The sequence below is a fragment of the Protomyctophum parallelum genome (assembly GCF_964188405.1).
Source record: "Protomyctophum parallelum genome assembly, chromosome: 23".
In the NCBI taxonomy this organism is placed as follows: Eukaryota; Metazoa; Chordata; class Actinopteri; order Myctophiformes; family Myctophidae; genus Protomyctophum; species Protomyctophum parallelum.
In genome coordinates, this window is record NC_139715.1 from 24,150,516 (window position 1) to 24,172,863 (window position 22,348).

Here is a 22,348-nt window from a genome sequence, read left to right on the forward strand (position 1 = left end):
CTGGAAGAGACGCCAGGTCTAGGCGTTTTTTTTACGCAAAGGTGTGCTTGTGCCCATAGACACAGAAGAGTAAAGGGCCTCGCACGTGGGGAGCGAGGAACACACACGTTCTTGCCTGGATCAACGACAGGTCTGCTACAGGTCTGCTCAAGAGGGGCGCGACAACGCAAGCGTAAAAAAAAGCTAAACCGAATCCAGGTCTGGTGAGTCGCGGGGGGTGTGTGCATGAAACGAGCACGCACGCAACAAATTCACGCGGACCGCGCTCACGTAAATACGCTTGCGTTGTAGCACCGCGACTTCTCCCGTTTGCAAGGCCCTTAAATCCTCGTACCTCCTACAATGAACACTGATGCCCCACCGGGGGAGGAAAAGCTATACGTTGTGTCTCTTGTTGGAGGGAGTTGGCTAAGTGAAGACTGAGGTGCAACCAGATGACATCATTGGGCATTGGGTTCTGCACTGCAGAACATACTGTCTAGCTGAGATGCAATGTTAAAGTGAAGCAGTGCATTTCCCAGTGGCGGAGAGTAACTAAGTACATTTACTCAAGTACTGTACTTAAAGGACAACTTCACCCATTTTCAGCCTATCTTCATATAATTGATCCTCACTAGCTCACGGTAATATGACTCACTCACTCTAGTGACAGTTCAGAATCCAACCTACCACTGACATCATCGATGGGGAATTCAAGCTAATAGAAACTGCAGGTTTCCCAAAAAAAAGGGAAAAAAGGAAACAGCAGGTTTCCTATTGCTGGAAAGTTAGCATGCTATAATGGAGGCCATTGATCTCACGTTAATAAAGGTTCTAAATTTAAAATCTGAAATCGTGTTTAATCCTTTGTGATCTATTAGAGACCATTTTTTATCATGAGCATTGGTGAGGACATTCACCAACATTCATCTGGTTAGGATGCCTCTCGGGCGTCTCCCTAGGGAGGTCCTCGAGGCACGTCCCACTGGGAGGAGACCCCGGGGCAGACCAAGACTCCCAGGCCTTGGAACATCTCGGGATCCCCCAGGAGGAGGTCACTAATGTTGCTCTGGAGAGGGAAGTCTGGAGTTCTCTGGTGGAGCTGTTGCCCCCGCGACCCGACTATGGATAAGCGGTTGAAGATGGATGGATGGATTGGTGAGGACCAATTATATGAACATTGTTTTTTTTTCAATACTTTATACTGCACTACATTTCAGAGGCAAATATTGTACTTTTTTACTCCACTTATAATTTGAAACCCTTTGTTACACGTTACTTTGTAGATTTAGAAAATAATTACAAAACATACATGAACCAATTAAGGCATATTTTATACTTCATATATTAGAAAATAGACAATCTATTAGTCTCACAATGCATTGCAATGTGGCACGTAAATTAGTAGATTAGCTATTTTCTGAAAAAGTTTGACAATTATTTTCTTTTGTAGTTTTACTCAATTTTGAATACAAGACTTTTACTTGAGTACTTCTTCCACCACTGGCGTTTCCATTGAGTTGTACGGAGAGGAACATTTGTACCGAGTAAGAACTGATCACGGTTTTCTGAAAATTAAAGGTATATTCAGTGATTTCACTTAATTCAAATATCACTTATTTTTTGTTTTGTTGTGATAATCCTCCCTACTATAGAGTGTGCTGGCCATATAAGGAGTTCCTCCCTGTCCCCAGTTAACCCCTGGGGGTCAAAAAACCTTAGGTTTCGTTTTTGACTCTCTATCCTGATTGGACGAAAGGCTGGGTCCCACAGCCAAAAACGAAACCTAAGGTTTTTTGAGTGAAATCACTGAATATACCTTTAAACGTTAAGATACTGCAGGCCACTTTCAAAAACAATATTATATAGGATATTATATCCTTGTGAATGAACACATGGGTTCAGGAGCGGAGACATTATATTACACAAACATGCCTGACTAAAACAACTAAAAGTCAACCTAAAACAAAAGTGAAAAAATAAATAGGTTTGTGTGTGTGTGTGTGTGTGTGTGTGTGTGTGTGTGTGTGTGTGTGTGTGTGTGTGTGTGTGTTCATGGTACCATACAAATGTAGCACAGTGGTTCTCAAAGCAGGGTCCGGGGACCCCCAGGGGTCCTTGAGGAGGTTCCAGGGGATCCCCAGCAAAATTTGTTGATATAAGCTAAATCAATTTAGCAGGGCTTGTAGATCAACCATTTTCAAAAGATATTGGAACAAATGTGAAAAATGTTGAGTATTATCATGTCATTTCAGATGTGGGGGTCCGACGGTCCACAGCCAAATACATTATTAATTTGGGGGCCGTTGACATAAAACGGATTGAGAAGCACTACTGTAACACACTGCATAACAAAGAACACGGGAGGACATGGCTGTCAAAACATGATAACACAATGACACAATCATTCAAACAAACAAAAAAACAATACGTTATATTAGTTCATGTTAATTGCACTAAGCTTAAGTGGGTCTCCCCGGAGCTTCCAACAATATCATAAATAATGCAGGAACAATTTCCAAACACAAGGAAACACTTAAATGTTTAAAAGGGGGGGGGGGGACTCTAACATTAATGTTTAATTATTGAATTACTTTCTTTTAGAAGTACTGTATGCAAAGAATTGATCTGAACATAAAAAGGATTTGAACATAAGGTAATGGCTACTTTGGTTCTATTTGAGGGTGTGGTGTGGTTGAGGTTAAATGCTAGAAATGTATAAAATATACGTCTTATCAATTTGTTCTGACTTTTACAACTGGGATTGCGATGGGTGTAAAGACGGTGTGTGTGTGTGTGTGTGTGTGTGTGTGCGAGCGAGCACGCACGTGTGTGTACAACAATACGTGTGTGCATGCATGCATGTATGTGTACGTCTGTAGGCATGCGTGTCTGTCAACCGGTGCGTCCATTAGCCTAGGGTGTCCAAAGTGCTAAATCTGACAAAGTGGTTCGAAACAGTACAATGTGGACTTGTGGCTTTGTTTCCTTCCTCGAGGCCTCTTCCAAACCGTTGGCCACTTTGTCCACCTCAACGGTATATACATACCATGGTGCTTCGAGTATTGACACAGTACTTCGTCTTTCCTTTTCCCAAACAAGCGCAATAAAATCTACATGGTATCAGAGTCCACGCTCCGGAAATGTCTTCTCATCAGTCTTGTGGCCCCGTGTATAGGGCATAGCAGTGGCGGCCATTTTGTGGTGCCATGGGTAGAAACCCCATTCCCATTTTCCCCATAAATCTTTCAGAAAATAATGAATATAAATATAATCATTATGTTAAGCCTGGGACAAAGCCATCCAGGCTCCTGCAGAATCATGGCCATAAAACATTTGATTCTGTGTCAAAAAATATTTGAATATTTAATTATATTATAGGCTATACTATATTTAATAAATCAACTTTTTTTTTACAGCATTCACATATTTTGTTGATACAAAATCTAATGTTTTACGGTCATGATTCACCAGGCGGCCTGGGTGGCTCGGTTCCAGGCTTCATTTTTCTTTAATATAAACATTTCCGGCTATACTGCTACGTCTTCCCGACTATACCAACGTTCTCCTCTTTAGTTTTGGAGTTCCAGGCCCTCCAGGTGGTCGGGGATGGGGAGGCCGGTGAGCACGGTCAGACACTTGTTCTCTTTAGTTTTGGAGTTCCAGGCCCTCCAGGTGGTCGGGGATGGGGAGGCCGGTGAGCACGGTCAGACACTTGTTCTCTTTAGTTTTGGAGTTCCAGGCCCTCCAGGTGGTCGGGGATGGGGAGGCCGGTGAGCACGGTCAGACACTTGTTCTCTTTAGTTTTGGAGTTCCAGGCCCTCCAGGTGGTCGGGGATGGGGAGGCCGGTGAGCACGGTCAGACACTTGTTCCACACGTTGAACACGGGACACACGGGCTGCACGAAGGCCACGTGGAACGTGTGCAGGTGCTGCGAGCCCACGGCGTCGTAGAAGGTCAGGCAGCCGGCGTCGTAGTCGAGCAGGACGCCCACGCGCCGCAGGTGCGGCGACGGCTCGATGGCCAGCTCCTTGCTGTTGTGGCGCACCACCCACGAGTTGTTGCAGCGGCACAGCACCCAGGAGGCCGAGTTCTTGCCGATCCACTCGTGCTTGGGCGCCGATTTGTAGGCGATGCCCACGGCGTACCTGATGAAGAGATATAATAGATATATATATATATAAAAAAAGATATCGATGAATCTAACATGGTGGAAATTGAGGTTGTAGTTACAATTAATATCAAATATCTAAATACTGAATTCAGGCAACTTAAAAACTGTCTGGGGTGTTCACATAAGCCTGATAGACGATGAAATGACCAAAAGTTTTTTTAAAGTGAAATATCCCTTTAAAAGCAACATTATGGCTATGAGAATTTATAAGGGCTAACTGCAGTGGAATACACTTACTAAATTGACGATTAGTCACAGTATAGGAAATATCACTTTGCACGCACACACACACACACACACACACACACACACACACACACACACACACACACACACACACACACACACACACACACACACACACACACACACACACACACACACACACACACACACACACACACACACACACGGAATCATGACCACACTTTTTTTCATAATTCATGTTCTGAAATGTTCAAAAATAGCAGTGGTACAGTACAAGCTTGTAGATCAGCTATATTGACAATATTTATCTAGTCAAACTAATCTGAGTCAAACTAAATGCAAGGCCTCAACTGCGTGGGGAGTCCCAAGTTCAAATATGATTAATTGGGGGGGGGGGGTCCCCAGTTCAAATTATGATTAATTTGGGGGGGGTCCCCAGTTCAAATTATGATTAATTTGGGGGGGGCCTGACAAGGTTGAGAATCCACTGGATCAAACAGCTATAGGTGAACGGAACAACTCACCATGTGCTCCCACCGATCAGAGCCTCCCAGTAGTGGCGTCCACTGTCTATGTAGACGTTGCCCACCACGCCGTAGCTGCTCTGGCTGGTGAAGCGGTCCTGACCGTGGCCCTTCTTGGACGTGGTCTCGTCCCGCTCCACCGTCAGGTTGTCGTGGGAGACCTTCAGCTTCCTGTGGGCCGACTTGGGGTCGAGCTTGAACGGTTGGCCTGGTGGCGGGGTGGGGATCGGAGAAGGAAGGAAGGAAGGAAGGCAATGTTTGATTTTGCACTGGCCAAGACAGTTTTTGTTTTAATCCATTAAGACCTGAGGCCGATTCTGCAAAATGCCTTCTGAACCAGTAGTTCTCACACTTTCAAGATATTAAATTTAAAAAAAAAAATAGCAGATGTACAATCGCTGACGCGCCGTGAGCTACTTTGAATGGCCAATGCAAAAATCTAAAATGACACACGACTTTCCCGGTTTTAATCAGTCAATCAGAATATTGTTCATTCAAACACATTTTTGTGCATATAGCCTTTGACGTATTCAGATGCAACATATTCTTTTAGGTGGCCTCTTTCGAAAATAAATAACATTGAATACATGTTTTGAGAAATAAGAGCTTAAAACACAACGATATTTTTTTCACATTACCAAACAATGTCTAGGAGGAGGTTTTTTTAAACATAATTGGGTCCCAGTCCTCCATAAAAAAAAATGGCACCGAGTAATTGGCACTTTTGTCATTGAAAGGAAATTGACGAGATCACAAAACACACAAAAGTGTTATTTTCTACATTGTTGATGGTCTATTTTTCAAATAGCCGTAACCTATAGTCGCTTCTTTTGGGCTTGTTTTCATAGACCTGGTTCCTTCACTTCTCTGGCAAAATGGGGCAAGGCTCTGCTGCAGAGAGCTGCTTACTGTTGGTCTTCAGAGTTCCCGGTTCGCTGCTCCTGCTCCCCGCCTGGTTGATGGCCTTCACCACGAAGATGTACTTGGTGCCGCTCTGCAGGCCGTGCACCGTGTAGTGGTTCTGCTTGATGTTGGGCACGATCATCCAACTGTCCAACGAGTTACACAGACCTGCATGGTGGGAAGAGAGACAAGATGGAGCGAGCAAGGGGCGTGACAGAAAGGAATAAAGATGAGGAGAGAGAGAGAGGGGGAGAGAGAGAGAGAGAGAGAGGGGGAGAAATAATTAGAATCCAATAGCACATACACTCAATTCCATGGCGTTGCTGTCGGGCAGAAACCTCATGTATTTACTTCTTGTGTTTTTTGTTTGTTTGATTTTTCGTAAATGAAGGCCCAAGTTGATCATACCAGTCACTTGTTTGTAACGTGTGGAATTCACACATGTGAGGCTCTCTTAAGCATCATGTTATGCTTTAGCTATTGAAAAATAGCAGATCTACAAGCTCATAGTATGGCACAGAGTGCCGCGCTATTACGAGCTTGTAGATCTGCTGTTTTTGAAAAATCGTGAAAATATTCATGCTTATATTCTTTCAGAGCGAATGTTTTTAAAACAACATATTTTAGAACAACATATTTTTAGATGGGGGGATAGATGGGGGATATACAGTACATATATTTTTGGGGGTCCTTGACATGAAAATGTTTGAGCACCACTGACTGAAACATGTTCACAGTTGAATTTGAATCCTGAAAAGTAAGCGTTTTGGACAAATGAGGTTTCCACCTGACAGAGACCAAGACCATGTGCAAAGCAGCTCAAGCTGGCCCACGGGTGTAACGTCACCTAAAAATATACTTCAACCCACTGTTCCCAAAAGATGAGTAAGCATTTCAAAATGAAAGTCTAAGGGGGCTGGGAGTGTGTGTGTGTGTGGGGGGGGGGGGGGGGGGGGCAGAGTTGGGTCGCTCTGTGCTGAGAGGAAAGTGCTGAAAATGTCTTTTTCTTCAGAGTTGACGTTTTTCAATCCATTTTCCTGGCGTGAGGGGGAGAATAAAAAAAACTGAACTGGCACAAAATGGGGCTTTTCTATACACGTAATTTGGTCCAGAGAGTGTTGGCGTCGTTAGTGAGGACAGCATGTGAACCGAGGGGGTTATGCCTGAGCCTGTGGCAACAGTATACGAGGAGGAGGCTTCACCGCGATGCGGGTGTGTGGGCGTGGAAAAGCACTAGAGGAAGTCATTCACACCTCGTTGGCTGTATAGCTCCGTTGGGCTCTCTCACTGCCAAGAGAGAGAGAGAGTGTGTGTGTGTGTGTGTGTGTGTGTGTGTGTGTGTGTGTGTGTGTGTGTGTGTGTATGTGTGTGCGTGCATGTGTTTGGCACAAATAACTGCTGTGGCACGTGGCATCCTTAGCGCTCCACTGTTTCCCATTGAGCTAGGCCATAATGCAAAATGCATGTGTGTCTATGAGTGTGTGCGTGCGTGCGTGCACCTGTGTTCTTTGCACTCAGCCACCATCATCATTCCCAGCGCTTTAGTGGAAGTCAAGGGCCTTACAACTACCCACCCACGATGGTGAAAGTACACAACTCAACCAAGAAACGATGGGGAGCATATGTGCAAGAAACAGCACATTGTGCTCTCGCTAACAATGTCACGTTGGCCCATATAATGACCACCACAAGTCATAGACACACACAGCCCATTTCTACTGAATTAACCACTTGAACCCAGCATCTATATTCTGTGGGGACTGGGGAACATTTACCAAAAATAGCTGATTTACAAGCTCACAATATGACTTCGACCATAGACTTCATGTGGTCAAAAAGGGTGAGAGATCTTGGTTTTCCGACTTGATATCTCGACATTATATGTTATTTTCTTGTAATTACATATAAAGAAACCCTTCAGGATTAGCAATCTAACTGTACATTAACTCTAGCGTCTCTGTTATGGAGTCGAAAACAGCAGATCTACAAACTCACGACAGGTTGTGAGCTTGTAGATGATAGCTGGTGTCGAGAGAGAAAAGGAGCGTACCCAAGCAAAGAGCCATGGGAGACGCCAGTCAACAAAGTATAGAGTTTAAGACAGACACCCTTATCCAAATGTGTGTTGGTGAGAGCGCTATAGTGAACAAACAACACAGCAAATGGAGTGCCAATAAAACAACAAAGTGCTGCAAAGTAACTATAGGAAGCCGAGTGAGCATCAAAACTAGCATCTGACATCTGAACAACAAGCTAAATCGACTCTATAACAAAGCCGCCGCAGCTGCACACAAGTACTACGGAATCCAACCTGAGGAGGGGTGGGAAGAACGAAGGGAGACGGAAGGATGACAGAGGTAGGAGGGACATCAGGTGCCATTTTCGGTGCAGGCCATACCACTCTGTGGCACACAGTGAGAGTGTGGCACACACGTGTGAATTGTGTGTGTGTGTGTGTGTGTGTGTGTGTGTGTATGTGTGCGTGCGTGCGCAACTTACTGATAACATTAGCCTGTCCAGTAAAGATGGCGTACTGGAGCTCATAGGAGACCACGGAGAACTCGTCGTCGGACGTCCAGTGGACGGTGATGGTGTCGTAGGAAGCCGTGCACAGCTCCTCCCTGATGGCCGGAGCGCTCGGAGCTGAGGAGGAGGACGCCGGAAAAACAGGGATCATCATTTTTTGTCAAAATGTCATTTTTGCCGTGTGGACATACAACATTTGTGGACAATAATAATGACCAGAAACGCATAAAGAGTCCCCGAATGACCATAACAGGTCTGTAACTCTGAGAGTGTATACAAATGGACCAATTCAACCAAATGGGTCCATTTGGCCCTTACCCGTCCATTTGTACATTACTCTTAGAGATATGGGGGTCCTTGCAAAGAAAACATTTGAGAACCACACTAGTACTAATGGATCGCTGATGTGCCAAATAGTGTGCACCGACCGTGACCAGCTCCAGGTTTCAAAAGTCCAAACCACTTCATTCAAATCTTGAATCTGTCATCACGGGACTGCATTTGATGTCAACTGTGCACAAGGGATTAAGTGTATAGGCAACAAAGACAGGTTAACACTTGAGCGACAGCTCAAGTGTCTTTGTCGCCTACGCTCAGCCCCCAGCGGGGGAAACGTATGAGTGACCACAAAGGCGCTACAGATTTTGGTAGAATATGATGGAAATACCTCAAAGAAATGCCAGCTGCTTTGTTTGAGTACATGGTTTTACTTCAGCATAATGTATGGTTCATGGTGCAGCATGTGAATTGAGTATATGAACTTCATATACGATTAGAGAAACAGCAGCAAAAAGGCAGCTGTCCCAATAACAGTCTAAACCAAATAAATTATTTTTTTGAGAGACAAAGGAGACTCTGTGACTCTGTGTCTCCATAGGGAACCACTGCTGGCCATTATATTAGTGGCTTAGGAATGCGACAAAAACCAGAAAATATGCATGAATTCAATTCTCCATGGGGTGAGTAATCGATAGAAAAAAAGTCATATTGGGCATGAACTAATCCCTTTAAGCGTCGGAAGCGGCAGGGAGGGGGAAAATAATGCAATATGTATATAAAGAGAGACTCATGGGAACACGACCTCATCGCAATTTCTTTCGACAAAGAAATACAATCCTACACGGGCTTGTTTTGCTGCGTCGCTATGTTAATGTGACCTGATGCTAAAGCTCTGCTCCCGCTGTCTTACAGTTGAAGGTTTCGGGGCGTACAGTCCTTGGCATTTTAACTGCATTACTAAGAAGCAGTATCTCATCATGTCAGAAAAAAAGCCAAAATGCCACTTCATGCTGTGCAACCTCCTAAATCCAACACCTAAATCCGCTCAATAGCTCATAGAAAGCGAATAAATGGAAATAAGATGTAAAGCCACTCCAAGGCACTTTCCATCTCCACCCCTCTCTTTCGCCCTCTCCATGTTTCTCTCGGAGCCCGTTTTCATGAGTGGCTGCACAACGTACGTGGCATGACTCACCGTGATTCAGTTAGGGAACAGGGCCTTCGGCCGAGTACTCTCGCATCACAGAGGATGAATAAACAAGAGCCAGACATTTTCACAAGCTCTCCTTCCTATCCGCTCCCCGTGAAGCCTTGTTCTTGTCTCCACTCTCCAGCTATCTCCGGCCATTTTTAGCCCCATATGAGTGTTTTCTTTTTGCAAAACTAATGCCTGGAATGGATTCAGCATCATGAAAACCCCCTAGTTTGACACTTCACATGCTACATAAAGCATGATGACATTTTGAATATTTTGCCTTCTATAGGTTGTAATTGGTATGGTCACATATTATGCCAATTATGAAAATTGCCCAACATATGCAAGTTAGCATCCGGCAGTTTCTACATGCTGGGGACCCATACTAAACATTTCTAACATAAAACCCTGGTGTACTCAACATGTCCGGGTTAGGGATGGGTATCGTTAGGATTTTTTCGAGACCGGTACCGATTCCGGTTCTGCTTATCGATTCCGGTTCTTAACGGTTCCCTATTTCGGTTCCAAAATGGTATAAAATAACTTAAATAAGAGGTCAAATGTTTATTTAACAAAAAAGCTCAATGTCAATTTGAGTATATATATAATGTACAATGAATAGTGTAACATCCTCTCCTTTATTGAGCCATTTGTGGATAATATAGTGATTATTTTAAATTAAAATTAAAATTAAAAGTATTTACCCAGGGCAATAGTGTTGTAGGCTACTTCTCTTACTACTAACTACTGACAATGACAAATAAAAGCATGTCTGAGATCTGAGAGCAACACACACACACACACACACACACACACACACACACACACACACACAAATTAGCATCGCTAATGGGGGGGGGCATCTCCAGCCGATAGGTGAGAACGGCTCCCCTCTCCCCCTCACTCGTGGTGGTAACAACAAGGAAGTCAACACACACACACACACACACACACACACACACACACACACACACACACACACACACACACAGCAGCCTGCACTCATGCCGCCACAAAATAAATCTAAAGTGTGGTTGCATTTTAGAATATGCAAGGAGAACAAAGAACACATAATGGGATGGCCCAAGTGGGGCGAAAAATCCGCGGCGAAAAATCCGCGGCGAAAAATCCGCGGCGAATCACGCATGGGACAGGGGAAAAGGCCCCTGACCTCCTGGGCTCCAGGCGCGCTAATTTGAGCCGCGGTCATCCACACTTTTCTACCCCAAGAAAGAGCCTCGTCGGAAGGGTCTGAGAGCGGCGTAGACCGCGGCGCAAATTAGCGCGCCTGGAGCTCCAGGACTGGTGCTTTTTTTGGTGTTTTCACATCTGAGTTTCAATCGGAAGAGAAGCTTTGATTATAGGCTATATATTATTTTTTTTGAGAGGTAATGCCTGCGTCAGGCAGTTTTATTAAGCCTAATTATTTGTGCGTCACTGCTTTCATGAAGGCTGCAACAGTTGTTGCTTCAATGCTTATCGTTTTAAATAAATGAGACCCGCCTCTGCAAGCCACAAGCCCACAACGCGTCGCTGATGCAACGCGTGAACGCGGTGTAGGCTTGTAGATCAGCTCTGTTCCCTGCGCTTCTATTAAAAGGGTAGAAAATAAATAAATAGCGTGTGACCGCGTGTCTGTGAGAACCGATAGAGAGAACCGAAATTGAATTATTGTAATGGGTACCCGGTACCCAGGCACGTTCGGTTCGGTACATACTTGGTCCCGAGTTTCGGGACCCACCCCTAGTCCGGGTTCACAATGGGGCTCTATGGGCTGGCTACCAGACTATGATGACCACGGATGTGGTCTAAAAGTGTGGAAAAACACATTTTATTTCACTGCGCCTTTAAGTAAAAGTGTTAATGGCACAATGTAGAAATAAGTACTACAAGTTCGATATTAAAAATGTATGTTTTGTGAGTGAAAGCACAAAAGTATTGGCATCAAATATATATTAGTACCAAAAGTAAAATTAAGTTTTCAAAATGTAAAAACCAAACAAAAAACAGACCCATCTGAACTGAGTGTGTGTGTGTGTGTGTGTGTGTGTGTGTGTGTGTGTGTGTGTGTGTGTGTGTGTGCAGTACCTGTGAGGTAGTCCAGGCTTTCGAGCAACTTCTTCTCTCTGGTGAAGTCCAGGGCGAAGGTGTCGAAGGTGTCCGTCAGGTTGATCTCGGGGATCAACACCTGGGTCGACGCCGTGGCCATGGACACCCTATAGAGACGACATGAGCAGTGAAACACCACTGATTAACCCATTAAGACCTACAAATGTCTCCTACGTCAGTGGTTCTCAAACCTTTTCATGCCAAGGATGCCAAAATGATCATGTACGTGGCTGTGGACCCCCATACCATCTGAAAATGCTTCGTGCCAGGAACCCCTCCCCCCATTTGAGTTAAAGAATCCAAACACTAGCAATATGTGCTATTTCGGAGAACCACAATTCTAAACCACTGTACTAAATCCAAGGAGTTTTCTGAAATCCGTATATTATGTAATAGCTAAAATGACACTGCAGATGCTTTGGTGGTTACATTTAGCATATTGTTAGACAGATAAGTGAGTGTCTAGGGGTGAATTTGGGGGACTAAATAGTATAGTCAGCACTCTTCCCATTGAGATATGGGAGTGGCCAAGTATGTCAATACTTATACCATCTGCAGGGTGCGATTGAATGACAGGTGAGACTGTAATCAGTTTAAAAATATGCATATTAGCATTATTTATTGCTCACTATATGAGGGCTAGAAAACAGGGCTTAGCGTCTTTGCCCCCCCCCACACACACACACACCCCAGCCCAGAGCGATAATATTGACTTGCTGCCCGGTGAGTGCTCGATTTGCCCAGAGGAGAGCTAAATCGGAACAAAATCAACGACGGCACAGGCCGCCGAGTTTTCAGCTCCAGCCAAGCAGCTTTCCAATCACAATCTGATTCATCTGACAGGGGTTGGTGCCCTCCATTATGTCCGAATCGAAGGATCACAGGCTTAATGTCGTTGGGCTCTGTCTGTGTCCACTGGCTGGACATTTTTCACAACCGTCTGTTTGAATTTAAATCCTTTCCCCCATCCCACGTTTAAGCTTTCATCACACCACGGTGTGATGAAAGCTTAAACGTTACCGGGAGCATGTTTAGACCAAAACCAAATTGAATCCCTCCTCCGCTTGCTACAGTACAGTAGTTCTCCATTTGTGCTGTGAGTGAAAGGAAGGTAGTTTGACTATGTCTGTGTGTGTGTTGGTGTGTGCATGCATGTGAGTGAGCAGTGGTGTAAAGCAGCGGTTCCCAAACCTTTTCATGTCAAGGACCCCCAAATTGACACTAATTAGCCCGCGGACCCCCATTTGAAAAGATATGCCAGGGATCCACAATTTATATTGTAAAATCAATATTGATTTAACTCTGAGAGTGTACTACAAATATAACCAAATGGACCCTGAGTTACAGACCCATAAGGGTCCATTAACTTTGGTTCCTATCTATCGTTTAGCTAGGGATCAAGGACCCCTGGAGGTCCCCGGACCCCACTTTGGGAACCACTGGTGTAAAGTACAAATATACCATGACATTTATTTTTATTTTTTACTTGCAATACGTGCATGTGTGCGTACACTCTCTGACCTCTCGGTGATGGTCTTGGCTGTCTGCAAGAAGCGTGCATGGTCTGTCTCCTTGAGTGTCTGGTCTGCCTGTGTGATGAGGGCAGAGGAGCGCTCGATGCACTGCTTACAATTGGAGATCTGCTGGGCCAGTTTCCTCAGCCTCTGTGCCTGGAGCCCGCAAGGCAGGAGAGAGTGTTATTATTGGCGACAGACAGACAGACAGACAGACAGACAGACAGACAGACAGACAGACAGACAGACAGACAGACAGACAGACAGACAGACAGACAGACAGACAGACAGACAGACAGACAGACAGACAGACAGACAGACAGACAGACAGACAGACAGGTCACATATATTTGGGGGGGGCTTGCCAGTGTAACAGCCCCCGGACAAAACTATTCCCAGGGTTAAAGTGGTCTAGCCTGTTTTATACCCAAGGGCAGTGAGTGGTTCTCAAACCTTTTCAAGCCAAGGAAGGGTCCACAAATATTGATACTGGTCTATGTATTTGGCCGTGGAAATGATATGCGATGCTACCCTTTATGTGAAAAGAGGTTAACTCGAGAGATGGGGTGTGACACGTAGGTCATAGTTGCCCGGGCCGAGAGGTTAACTTCTGATAGTAACATTATAAAAAGAGGACCAGTCTTCCTCACACAAATGAAGGGGGAGTAAGCACAAATTAGAATCAGACAGATGGATGGAAAATGAAAATATATCCATCAACCGATTGATGGAAACAACCAGATTAAAACGAAAAATCTACACCATTAATATTAATGATTTGTCTGGGGAGACAAGTATGACTCTGTGGTGGAAGAATCCTGTGTTTTTCACTCTTCTCTCTCCCTCTCTCATCTTATCTACGAAGATTGAAGCAGACGGATTGAGGTCGGCAGCAGGATTGAGGTCAAACAGACCATTCATCAGCAGTTTTGCCCATAAAAAAATAATCAAGGTCTATATAATCTCAATTGAAATCCTATATGAAATCTGCCCAGTCAGTGTTGTGATCCTCACTAATATATATATATATATATATATATATATATATATATATATATATATAGAGAGAGAGAGAGAGAGACTAGAGGCTCTAATCAGTAAACTTAAAAGTTTTTTGTCAAGCAGGAAGGAAGCAAGGAGGGAGGGAAGGAAATGGTTGCACCCTTTAGAAAGAAGCCAAGAAACATCGGCACTGACAACTCCTCCCACAATAACTTTCAAGATCATTATCGTAGTCAGAGACAGATCTGCTCATTTTCTTTTCTTACATTGTTACCGGTATTATTATTATTTTCCAAGTAGAAAATTCAATAAACAAAAGGACAATTACATGAAACGCAAAAACAAAAGAAAAGAAATGTAAAGACCATTTATACATTTTAGACATGATAACATGCATTTTGTTAGTTGAAATTTTGATGCCAATAATTTTGAATACTAGTATTTCTCCATTGCAGTATTAAATAAAAAATAATGCTGAAAAGTACAATCTCTCGGCGCAGTCTCCGCTGCGGCGTACTGTATGGTATCAGCTAGCAAATCAAACACATATAAAACAGGAAAATCTCTCCTTCTGGGGGAAAGGGGGGAAGAAAAATACCCAAGTGCCTTCCAGCTCTCATTAAGAGACAATTGTGAAAAATCACCAGCAGCTTCCCGAGGCCATAAGTGAAGAGCACATCCCTTATGCTCAGGGATCTGGGTTTGGTCTATGGTTCTGTGCTGCAGAGTCCTCCGTCTGTTGGCAATATGTTCATTAAGGAACTCAGAGCCAACGCAGGCCTCAGCAGGGATTTGAGATTGTCAACATATGATGAGCGTTGATTACCATGTGGTTTTATTAATGAACAGAAAATACCATTTTAAACGGAAAAAACGAAATACCTCAACTGATTAAACACCTTTTTTACGGTGTTACACTGTGTGCACGTGCGTGCGTGCGTGTTTGCGTGCGTGTGTATGTCTTTCTATCTGACTGACTTTCCAGATGTAATCTTGCATAATAGCCTATAGTGCTTGTTGACCAAACAGCTACAGACATTGTATGCACCTGCCACCACCATTTTGTATATAATATATATTCTTTCTCCATATAATGTTTCACACTTACTTTACTGAAACATGTAACTCGGGAGTCGAACCCGCGGCACACTGCGACTGGACTACCAGTCGGGTGCCCAGACGGTTACGCCACCGCCTGGGCCAATGTAACTTTAACTTTGATTAACGGCAGTCAAAGGGACTGTGACGGTGCTGAAACACGTCAGAGGAGCCACGACACAACATGGCCGCGTGCGTACACGTTCTCCTGCCGCGTATACCTTTCCCTCCTTGATCTTGGTGCCAATGATCTGCCTCCTCTGCTGAATGATGTCGATGAGGACGTCACACTCCTCCAGCAGCTTACCCTCCTGGCGCGAGGCGTTCACCTAGCATGGGGAAAACAAAACGCATGATAGGAAGGATTACACCCCTGGATGGAGCCACTGACGGATGACGGGTAGACGTAGGGGGGGGAGAGGGCTGCTTAATGTGAATTGGCTAATATAGATCATGTCGGTCCAGAAGCAATGCGTCGCGTCTCATCCATCAGCTGTCTATAGCCCTCCAGGTTGGAAGGAGAAGACAACACATGCCAACGACTCGACGTAGTGGAAGAGACACACAAACCTCTCCCGTGTGTATGCGTGTGTCTCACAGATGCTTTCCACACCATGAGGTTCAGAGATCAAGGGGGCTTTGCATATTGTATGGAGAAAAAAAAGGCAACTATGTATGAGAGAAGTGCTTTCACACTTATACATAATGTAAAGCACATGTTGCGTACCGGCAACCTTGCAGCATAACCGTACATCCAAAAACCGTTACTTTAGGGAGGAAATACAGGGGGGGGGGCAGTTTCCAAAGTAGCAAAAATAGTAGATCTACAATCTATCTATTTTTGCTACTTTTGTGTGACACTGTAGAATGACAAAGTAGGGCATTGATTTATGAAACAAAACATAAAATAGATGAATATGATGATACAAGGTTGAACCCAACATTGATGATATCACATACTGTAACTGCATCTGAGGGAAAATGTCAAAGAGTGCATGTGAATGTTTATTTGAAACACTCTGTATGAGAGATGGCATTGAGCTCTGCTCTGACGCAGGGCACTGAGCTCATTTTATAGTGCAGAGAATCGAGGGCTTTATGATTCAAAGCGGGCGAATGAAACTGAAAGTTCACGTTTAGTTTTCAACAGCACAGGTCTGCTCATAATGTCCCCTTTCTACTTGTATCCATTTCCCTGTTGTACCTACTGTATTAATATCTGGGTAAGAAAATGTGTTTTCTGGCGAGAAGAGACGCGGCGATGACAGCAGCGGGAAAAAAGCGCTGTTTTCTTCGAGTGTTGCCATGCCAACGAGAGCGTTTCGAACTCACTCGTGTCACACAAACACACACACTTGCGTACTCGCTCACGTCAACGTACAATATGAGGGATTCATTATTAAAATTCTCCCTCAAACACTTCTGTGGGGATTTTTTTATTATTATTTTTTTCGCATCAACACACTCTCCAACATTGCCACCAGGGATAGAGTTTCAGACAAATGAATAGCTCTTGTGTCATTTCTGTATTATATAGCTTGCATTGGCCCTGGCAACAGCTTTTATGCTCCGCTCTTAGTAAAGGAAAAGTACCCATTGAAATGCAAGCACGTCTGTCTTTTCCAAAACCGCTAATTAGCCACCTTGCCCCTTAGTGTTGGGAGGTGACTGCCAATGCTGTTAAATTCTTATCCTGGTGTTTACTCTGTAGAAATCTCTTTGGTTGGAGGCTAAGCCCTTCGCTGTAGCCTGTTGGGAATGCTAATCTACACAATATACAGTCTCGTTATTATGCTCGTTTATCAAGTGTGTACGAATGCATTCAAACACTGGCAGTCTTATGCTTTAAGTTGTATTGCGCTAAGTTCTTACAGTATGTTGTGGACTGTATATCCAATTAGTTTTATTCCCACCTGCATGGCAAGCTGAAGAAACCCAATGACCGTATGCCATAGCCTTGATTCTCAACGTTGGGTCTCAGGACCACTAGTGGTCTTTGAGGGGTCCCCAGCTAAATTGTTGATAGTTAGGAACCAAAATGGACTCTTAAGGGTCTAACTCAGAGAGTGAAAAAAAGTTTTAAAAAGTTAAATCTGCAGCACAGTTTTAAACAATATGTAGAACAATATGTACACTTAGGCCAGCCCATGGAACCGCTTCCGGTTTCATTTCGTCTGATGGCACATTGAGCTGAAGGAGGCTTCCGGTTTTATTTCGTCTGATGGTACATTGTGCTGAAGGAGGCTGTCACTTAAAAGTTTCCCACAAACAATGACTGAATTACTGTCTCTCTTTGACAAGTTGTGACGCTCACGCCGCCAAGACCGGAGATGATCTGGACGTTATCATTTCGATCATTTTAAGAAGTATAGAGGGACTTGGTGTGCTTGAGTTCAGGTACTGAGTGAATATAAATTCAAATGGGATGAACATGTGCACAGGCACACACACCATGCTTGTGCACAGATGGCTGCCATGTCATGTGTGGTGTAAATATGTAGAGCATCTGAGAGCTGTATGTAGTGTACTGTGTATAGCATGTTGTCTGACACACAAACCTGACTCACAGACACACACACATGTGCACGCACGCACGCCCTTGTGACATCCAGATATTCAGAAGGGCACATCCATAAAACTCTTTTTGGAAGCAGTGAGACAAAAGGCTTAAAATATTCAGCGACATTTTTCTAACGCAAAACCTGGTTGTACGATCTGTGTGTGTGCGTGCACGTGTGTGTTTGCGCACACGCTTGCGTATGCGTGTCCTCTGAGAAATGTGTGCTAATGAAGCTCATCAACTGGTGCACAAAAATAAAAACGAAGGCTTCCCAGCAGCCATCATATTAAAGAACAGCAGGAGGATGTATTCTAATACCATCAGCTCTGCATCATTCAATTGCTTTGGCCTACTTTTAGCCCATGTAGACTATAAGGCCGATTTCAGATTTTTTTGCTGTGCCATCAGCATGGCATATTTGTCACGTGTATACGTTGTAAATTTGGTCATTATTGAACTAGCTTTAAAGTGTACAGTAGATAACCGAACTATTGTCTCTCTACAATAGGGTCGCTTTTGCTGTATTTGGTGCTTTGAAAATAGCTTCTCCAACACTGCACACATACAGTATGTATGAACACACTGTAAGTATGCGTGCTATGAGACTTTTCAATGGCATGGAGAATCGTGTAGTAGCACACTCTGCAAATCAAGGCTGCTGTCTCCGGAACAGCTTGCTCTAGAACAGATTAAACACGAGGTTAAAATATTCATAGTGCTCTACAAACTGCATGCCATGTTGCTTGTTTGCTCCCGAGTGCTGTGAGAGAATACTCCGTTTCTCAGCGCTCCCGCAGGTTAACCAAGAAGCCAGTTTACAGCCGGACTGATTATCTTAGTTTGGCAAACATATAAGCCATTATTTGTTATTTTTCACAGCTGTATATCTCTGCCGTCTTTACCACTTTCAACATGAATCATCTGCGAAAACTAAAAAAAAAAGTTTCTCAATACAACACTTTTGAGCTTGTAGAGCGGTCATTTTTAATACAAAATATGTTGAATCTAGTCCAGAAAAAAATCAGGAGAGCCATTTGGACCCACAAATCTGGTGCTGGTCAGGCTCTGGTCAGAGACTACATCAAATGAAGGTCTTCATTCTCTTCATTAAATGAAAACATATGAGGGTGTGCTTTAATCATGAGCTTTGTAATCATCAAATTTAGCATGCCTGGTTTCTCTTTGGTAGGCTATAATGACGAAGAGCCTCACATGCAACATACTGCACACGCACGCACACACACACACACCCTACTCTACTGTACATACACCAAGTTATTCTAGGAGGTCAGAGTGTGTGTCGAGGCTGTATACAGTATACACATAATGCACTGGGATAATGGGGTCAGGAGTATTTGTTTTTTTGTTTTTCTTTGCATTCCATGCATAATTCATTCATTTCCGGTTTGAAAGGGAATTGTTTTTACAGCTGAGTGAAAAAGGGTGAAAATGGCATGTCTTCGATGTGTTTTTGATATAGGCATAATATATGAAAAATAAATGTCAAAATTTGGTGGAAAAGTGAGCCTTTGGTATTAGTCCATGCGAAACATGCTTTGCGTGACGGCTTGCTGCCGTGGCCCACTTCCAAGCAATACACAGTTACATTATGCTACAGATATACTGTACAGTATGTGCAGTCACGCGTGCACAGACTATAGACCGATTCCGTACCGGTTTCATGGTCGCAGCCTACGTATTTCCTGTAGGCGGACTCGACGTAGCTGCGGGGGTAAAACCCTCACCAGGCGCACCTCTTCCACTACAGTGAACGGCAGAGTGACTGATGTTAGTTTGCCTCAAACTTTACTCCTTTACCTGCTTTTTTACTAACACTAACATTACAAAGATGCCCAGAACATCGAGATGAACCTGTGTAGTTTATGGCTGCTCCAACAGTAGTGGCAACATAACAAATAAAATAAAACGGAATGTCTAATATCCACCGCGATGGCTGAGACCAGAGCCATTGAGTAATGGTTGAGACAAAGCAGTGAAGAATCCTGCAAGATACATAATTTCAGTCTTACCCAATACCCAATCTTTCTGTTTTATGAACACAAGGCTGCTGTATTTTATACCTCATACTAAGCATTTAAAGTATGAGGTATAAAGTACAGCAGCCTTGTGTTAATAAAACAGAAATATTTGGTATTGGGTAAGACTGGCGTTATGTATCTTTCACTGCTTTGTCTCAACCATTGCTCAATGGCTCTGGTCTCAGCCATCGCGGTGGATATTAGACATTCCGTTTTATTTTATTTGTTATGCTGCCACTACTGTTGGAGCAGCCATAAACTACACAGGTTCATCTCGATGTTCTGGGCATCTTTGTAATGTTAGTGTTAGTAAAAAAGCAGGTAAAGGAGTAAAGTTTGAGGCAAACTAACATCAGTCACTCTGCCGTTCACTGTAGTGGAAGATGTGCGCCTGGTGAGGGTTTTACCCCCGCAGCTACGTCGAGTCCGCCTACAGGAAATACGTAGGCTGCGACCATGAAACCGGTACGGAATCGGTCTATAGCACATCGTCTCTGCCGGTCGGAAACCTCATTATGTCCAAAACTGTTCACTCTTCATGATTCAAATTCAAAAATAGACAAAAGTAGCAGATCTATACATAGAGCTTGTGGATCTGTTTACCTTTGATAGCTTTTCTCTGACGCTGTAGCATGGTCAAGTGTACCGTACGGCATGTTAACTTAGCTTTTCTCTGACGCTGTAGCATGGTCAAGTGTACCGTACTGTAGCATGTACCGTACTGTAGCATGTACCGTACTGTAGCATGGTCAAGTGTACCGTACGGCATGTTAACTTACGAGAAAACATTTACAAGACGGGGATAAGAGGTTTTTCCGCCCGACAGTGACGGCATAAACCCACAACAAATATTCCAGCGGTGTGTTCGGTGAATAATACCGCCCTTCTGACAGGGCCCCTTTCAACAGCAACACATCAACATATCTTTTGATGAATCTAATGAATCGTCCTTGCTTGCCAGCCTGTAAAAGCCATATATGCTAAAACGGTGGGGGGTCACTGCTTCTATGCCCTGTGGCACGGCTATATTTAAAGCTTCTTAGTAGGCCAGCGTTACATGAGCGACGAGCTGCAGTGTAGGCACTAGCAAACACACACATTTTGCACAGTATTGACCCACAGAGGCAATAGAAAGTGTATAGGCTGCGAAGGCAATGCCTGCTATTATCTTCCAGCTCAGTGGTTCTCAAAGTGGGATCATCTGAGGACCCCTGGGGGTCCATGATGGGGTTCCAAGGGACTCCCCAGCTAAATGAGGAACTAATACTATCCAATAAAGGTAGAAGAATATAATAATAATGAAGAGCTCAAGTTGGTACCTATCCATGAAACATGCATTATGTCAGTACTGGAAGTGCAAGCATAATACTTATAATATTAAATCATTACAGTATAATTCTTTGATATGTCTAATAGTCCTATAATATTATAATTCTTACTCTAGCAATATACAAATTCAGATATTTCTTTTTAACTGAGGGAAGCTTGCACAAAACAATTTCGCCCTCTCCTTGAATGCTGAAAACGTGCGATGTGACAATGGACTTGGAGTTACTGTAATATTATGGACAACGATTATAACTTTGAATACTACATTATGCAACTGAAAACACATTAACATATCCCATTAAGACCTTGAAAAGATCTGTGGCATTTTAGATTATAATTATTTTATGCTTCGACTAATAGCAGATCTGCTACTTTTTGCAATTGAGTAAGTACAATAATGTGAGCATGAAACCAACATATACATAATCAATTATACATCATCGTTCTACGGTCTGGTCATGAACATAACGGCGTGGTAAGAGAGTCAAACGGGCCGTCAGTCAGTGGCGTGCACAGACATTTAGAGGGGCAGGTGCTCAAGTGAAAAAAGGGCACCTTGTGCAGAGCATTTTGGGGCGGGAACCCATTTTGGTGCTTTAGCTATTGAAAAATAGCAGATCTACAAGCTCATAGCGCGCCACCGAGTGGCGCGCTACGAGCTTGCAGGTCTGCTATTTTTTTTAAATCGAAGAACCACTGGCATAGAAACATAGCTTTAGATTGTGGGGGCCTAAATAATATAGTAGAAGCGTTTTTTATCAAGATTTGATCAATGTCCACATGGTCCACACACTACAAATTAAGAAAAAATGAAAACGTTTTATTTAATTTTTTAAGAGCAAAATTGCCAAAAGGGCAGGGGTGCTCTAGCACCCCCTAGTGTCTATCTGTGCACGCCACTGCCGTCAG

General features: G+C 43.7%; 1 protein-coding gene across 1 annotated transcript in view; it reads right to left on the reverse strand.

The window, feature by feature from the left end:
- Positions 1 to 3,482: 3,482 nt before the first annotated feature.
- LOC310854415 (E3 ubiquitin-protein ligase Midline-1-like) overlaps positions 3,483 to 22,348 on the reverse strand; it is a 65,322-nt gene continuing 46,456 nt past the window's right edge. The window contains exons 4-11 of the mRNA XM_083759051.1: positions 15,733 to 15,840; positions 13,419 to 13,567; positions 11,877 to 12,004; positions 8,288 to 8,431; positions 5,795 to 5,956; positions 4,886 to 5,093; positions 3,769 to 4,128; positions 3,483 to 3,531 (exon numbers count right to left, since the gene is read on the reverse strand). Coding sequence (XP_083615177.1) covers positions 3,780 to 4,128; positions 4,886 to 5,093; positions 5,795 to 5,956; positions 8,288 to 8,431; positions 11,877 to 12,004; positions 13,419 to 13,567; positions 15,733 to 15,840 — 1,248 coding nt within the window. The 3' untranslated portion in view covers positions 3,483 to 3,531; positions 3,769 to 3,779. The remainder of the gene's footprint in view (positions 3,532 to 3,768; positions 4,129 to 4,885; positions 5,094 to 5,794; positions 5,957 to 8,287; positions 8,432 to 11,876; positions 12,005 to 13,418; positions 13,568 to 15,732; positions 15,841 to 22,348) is intronic.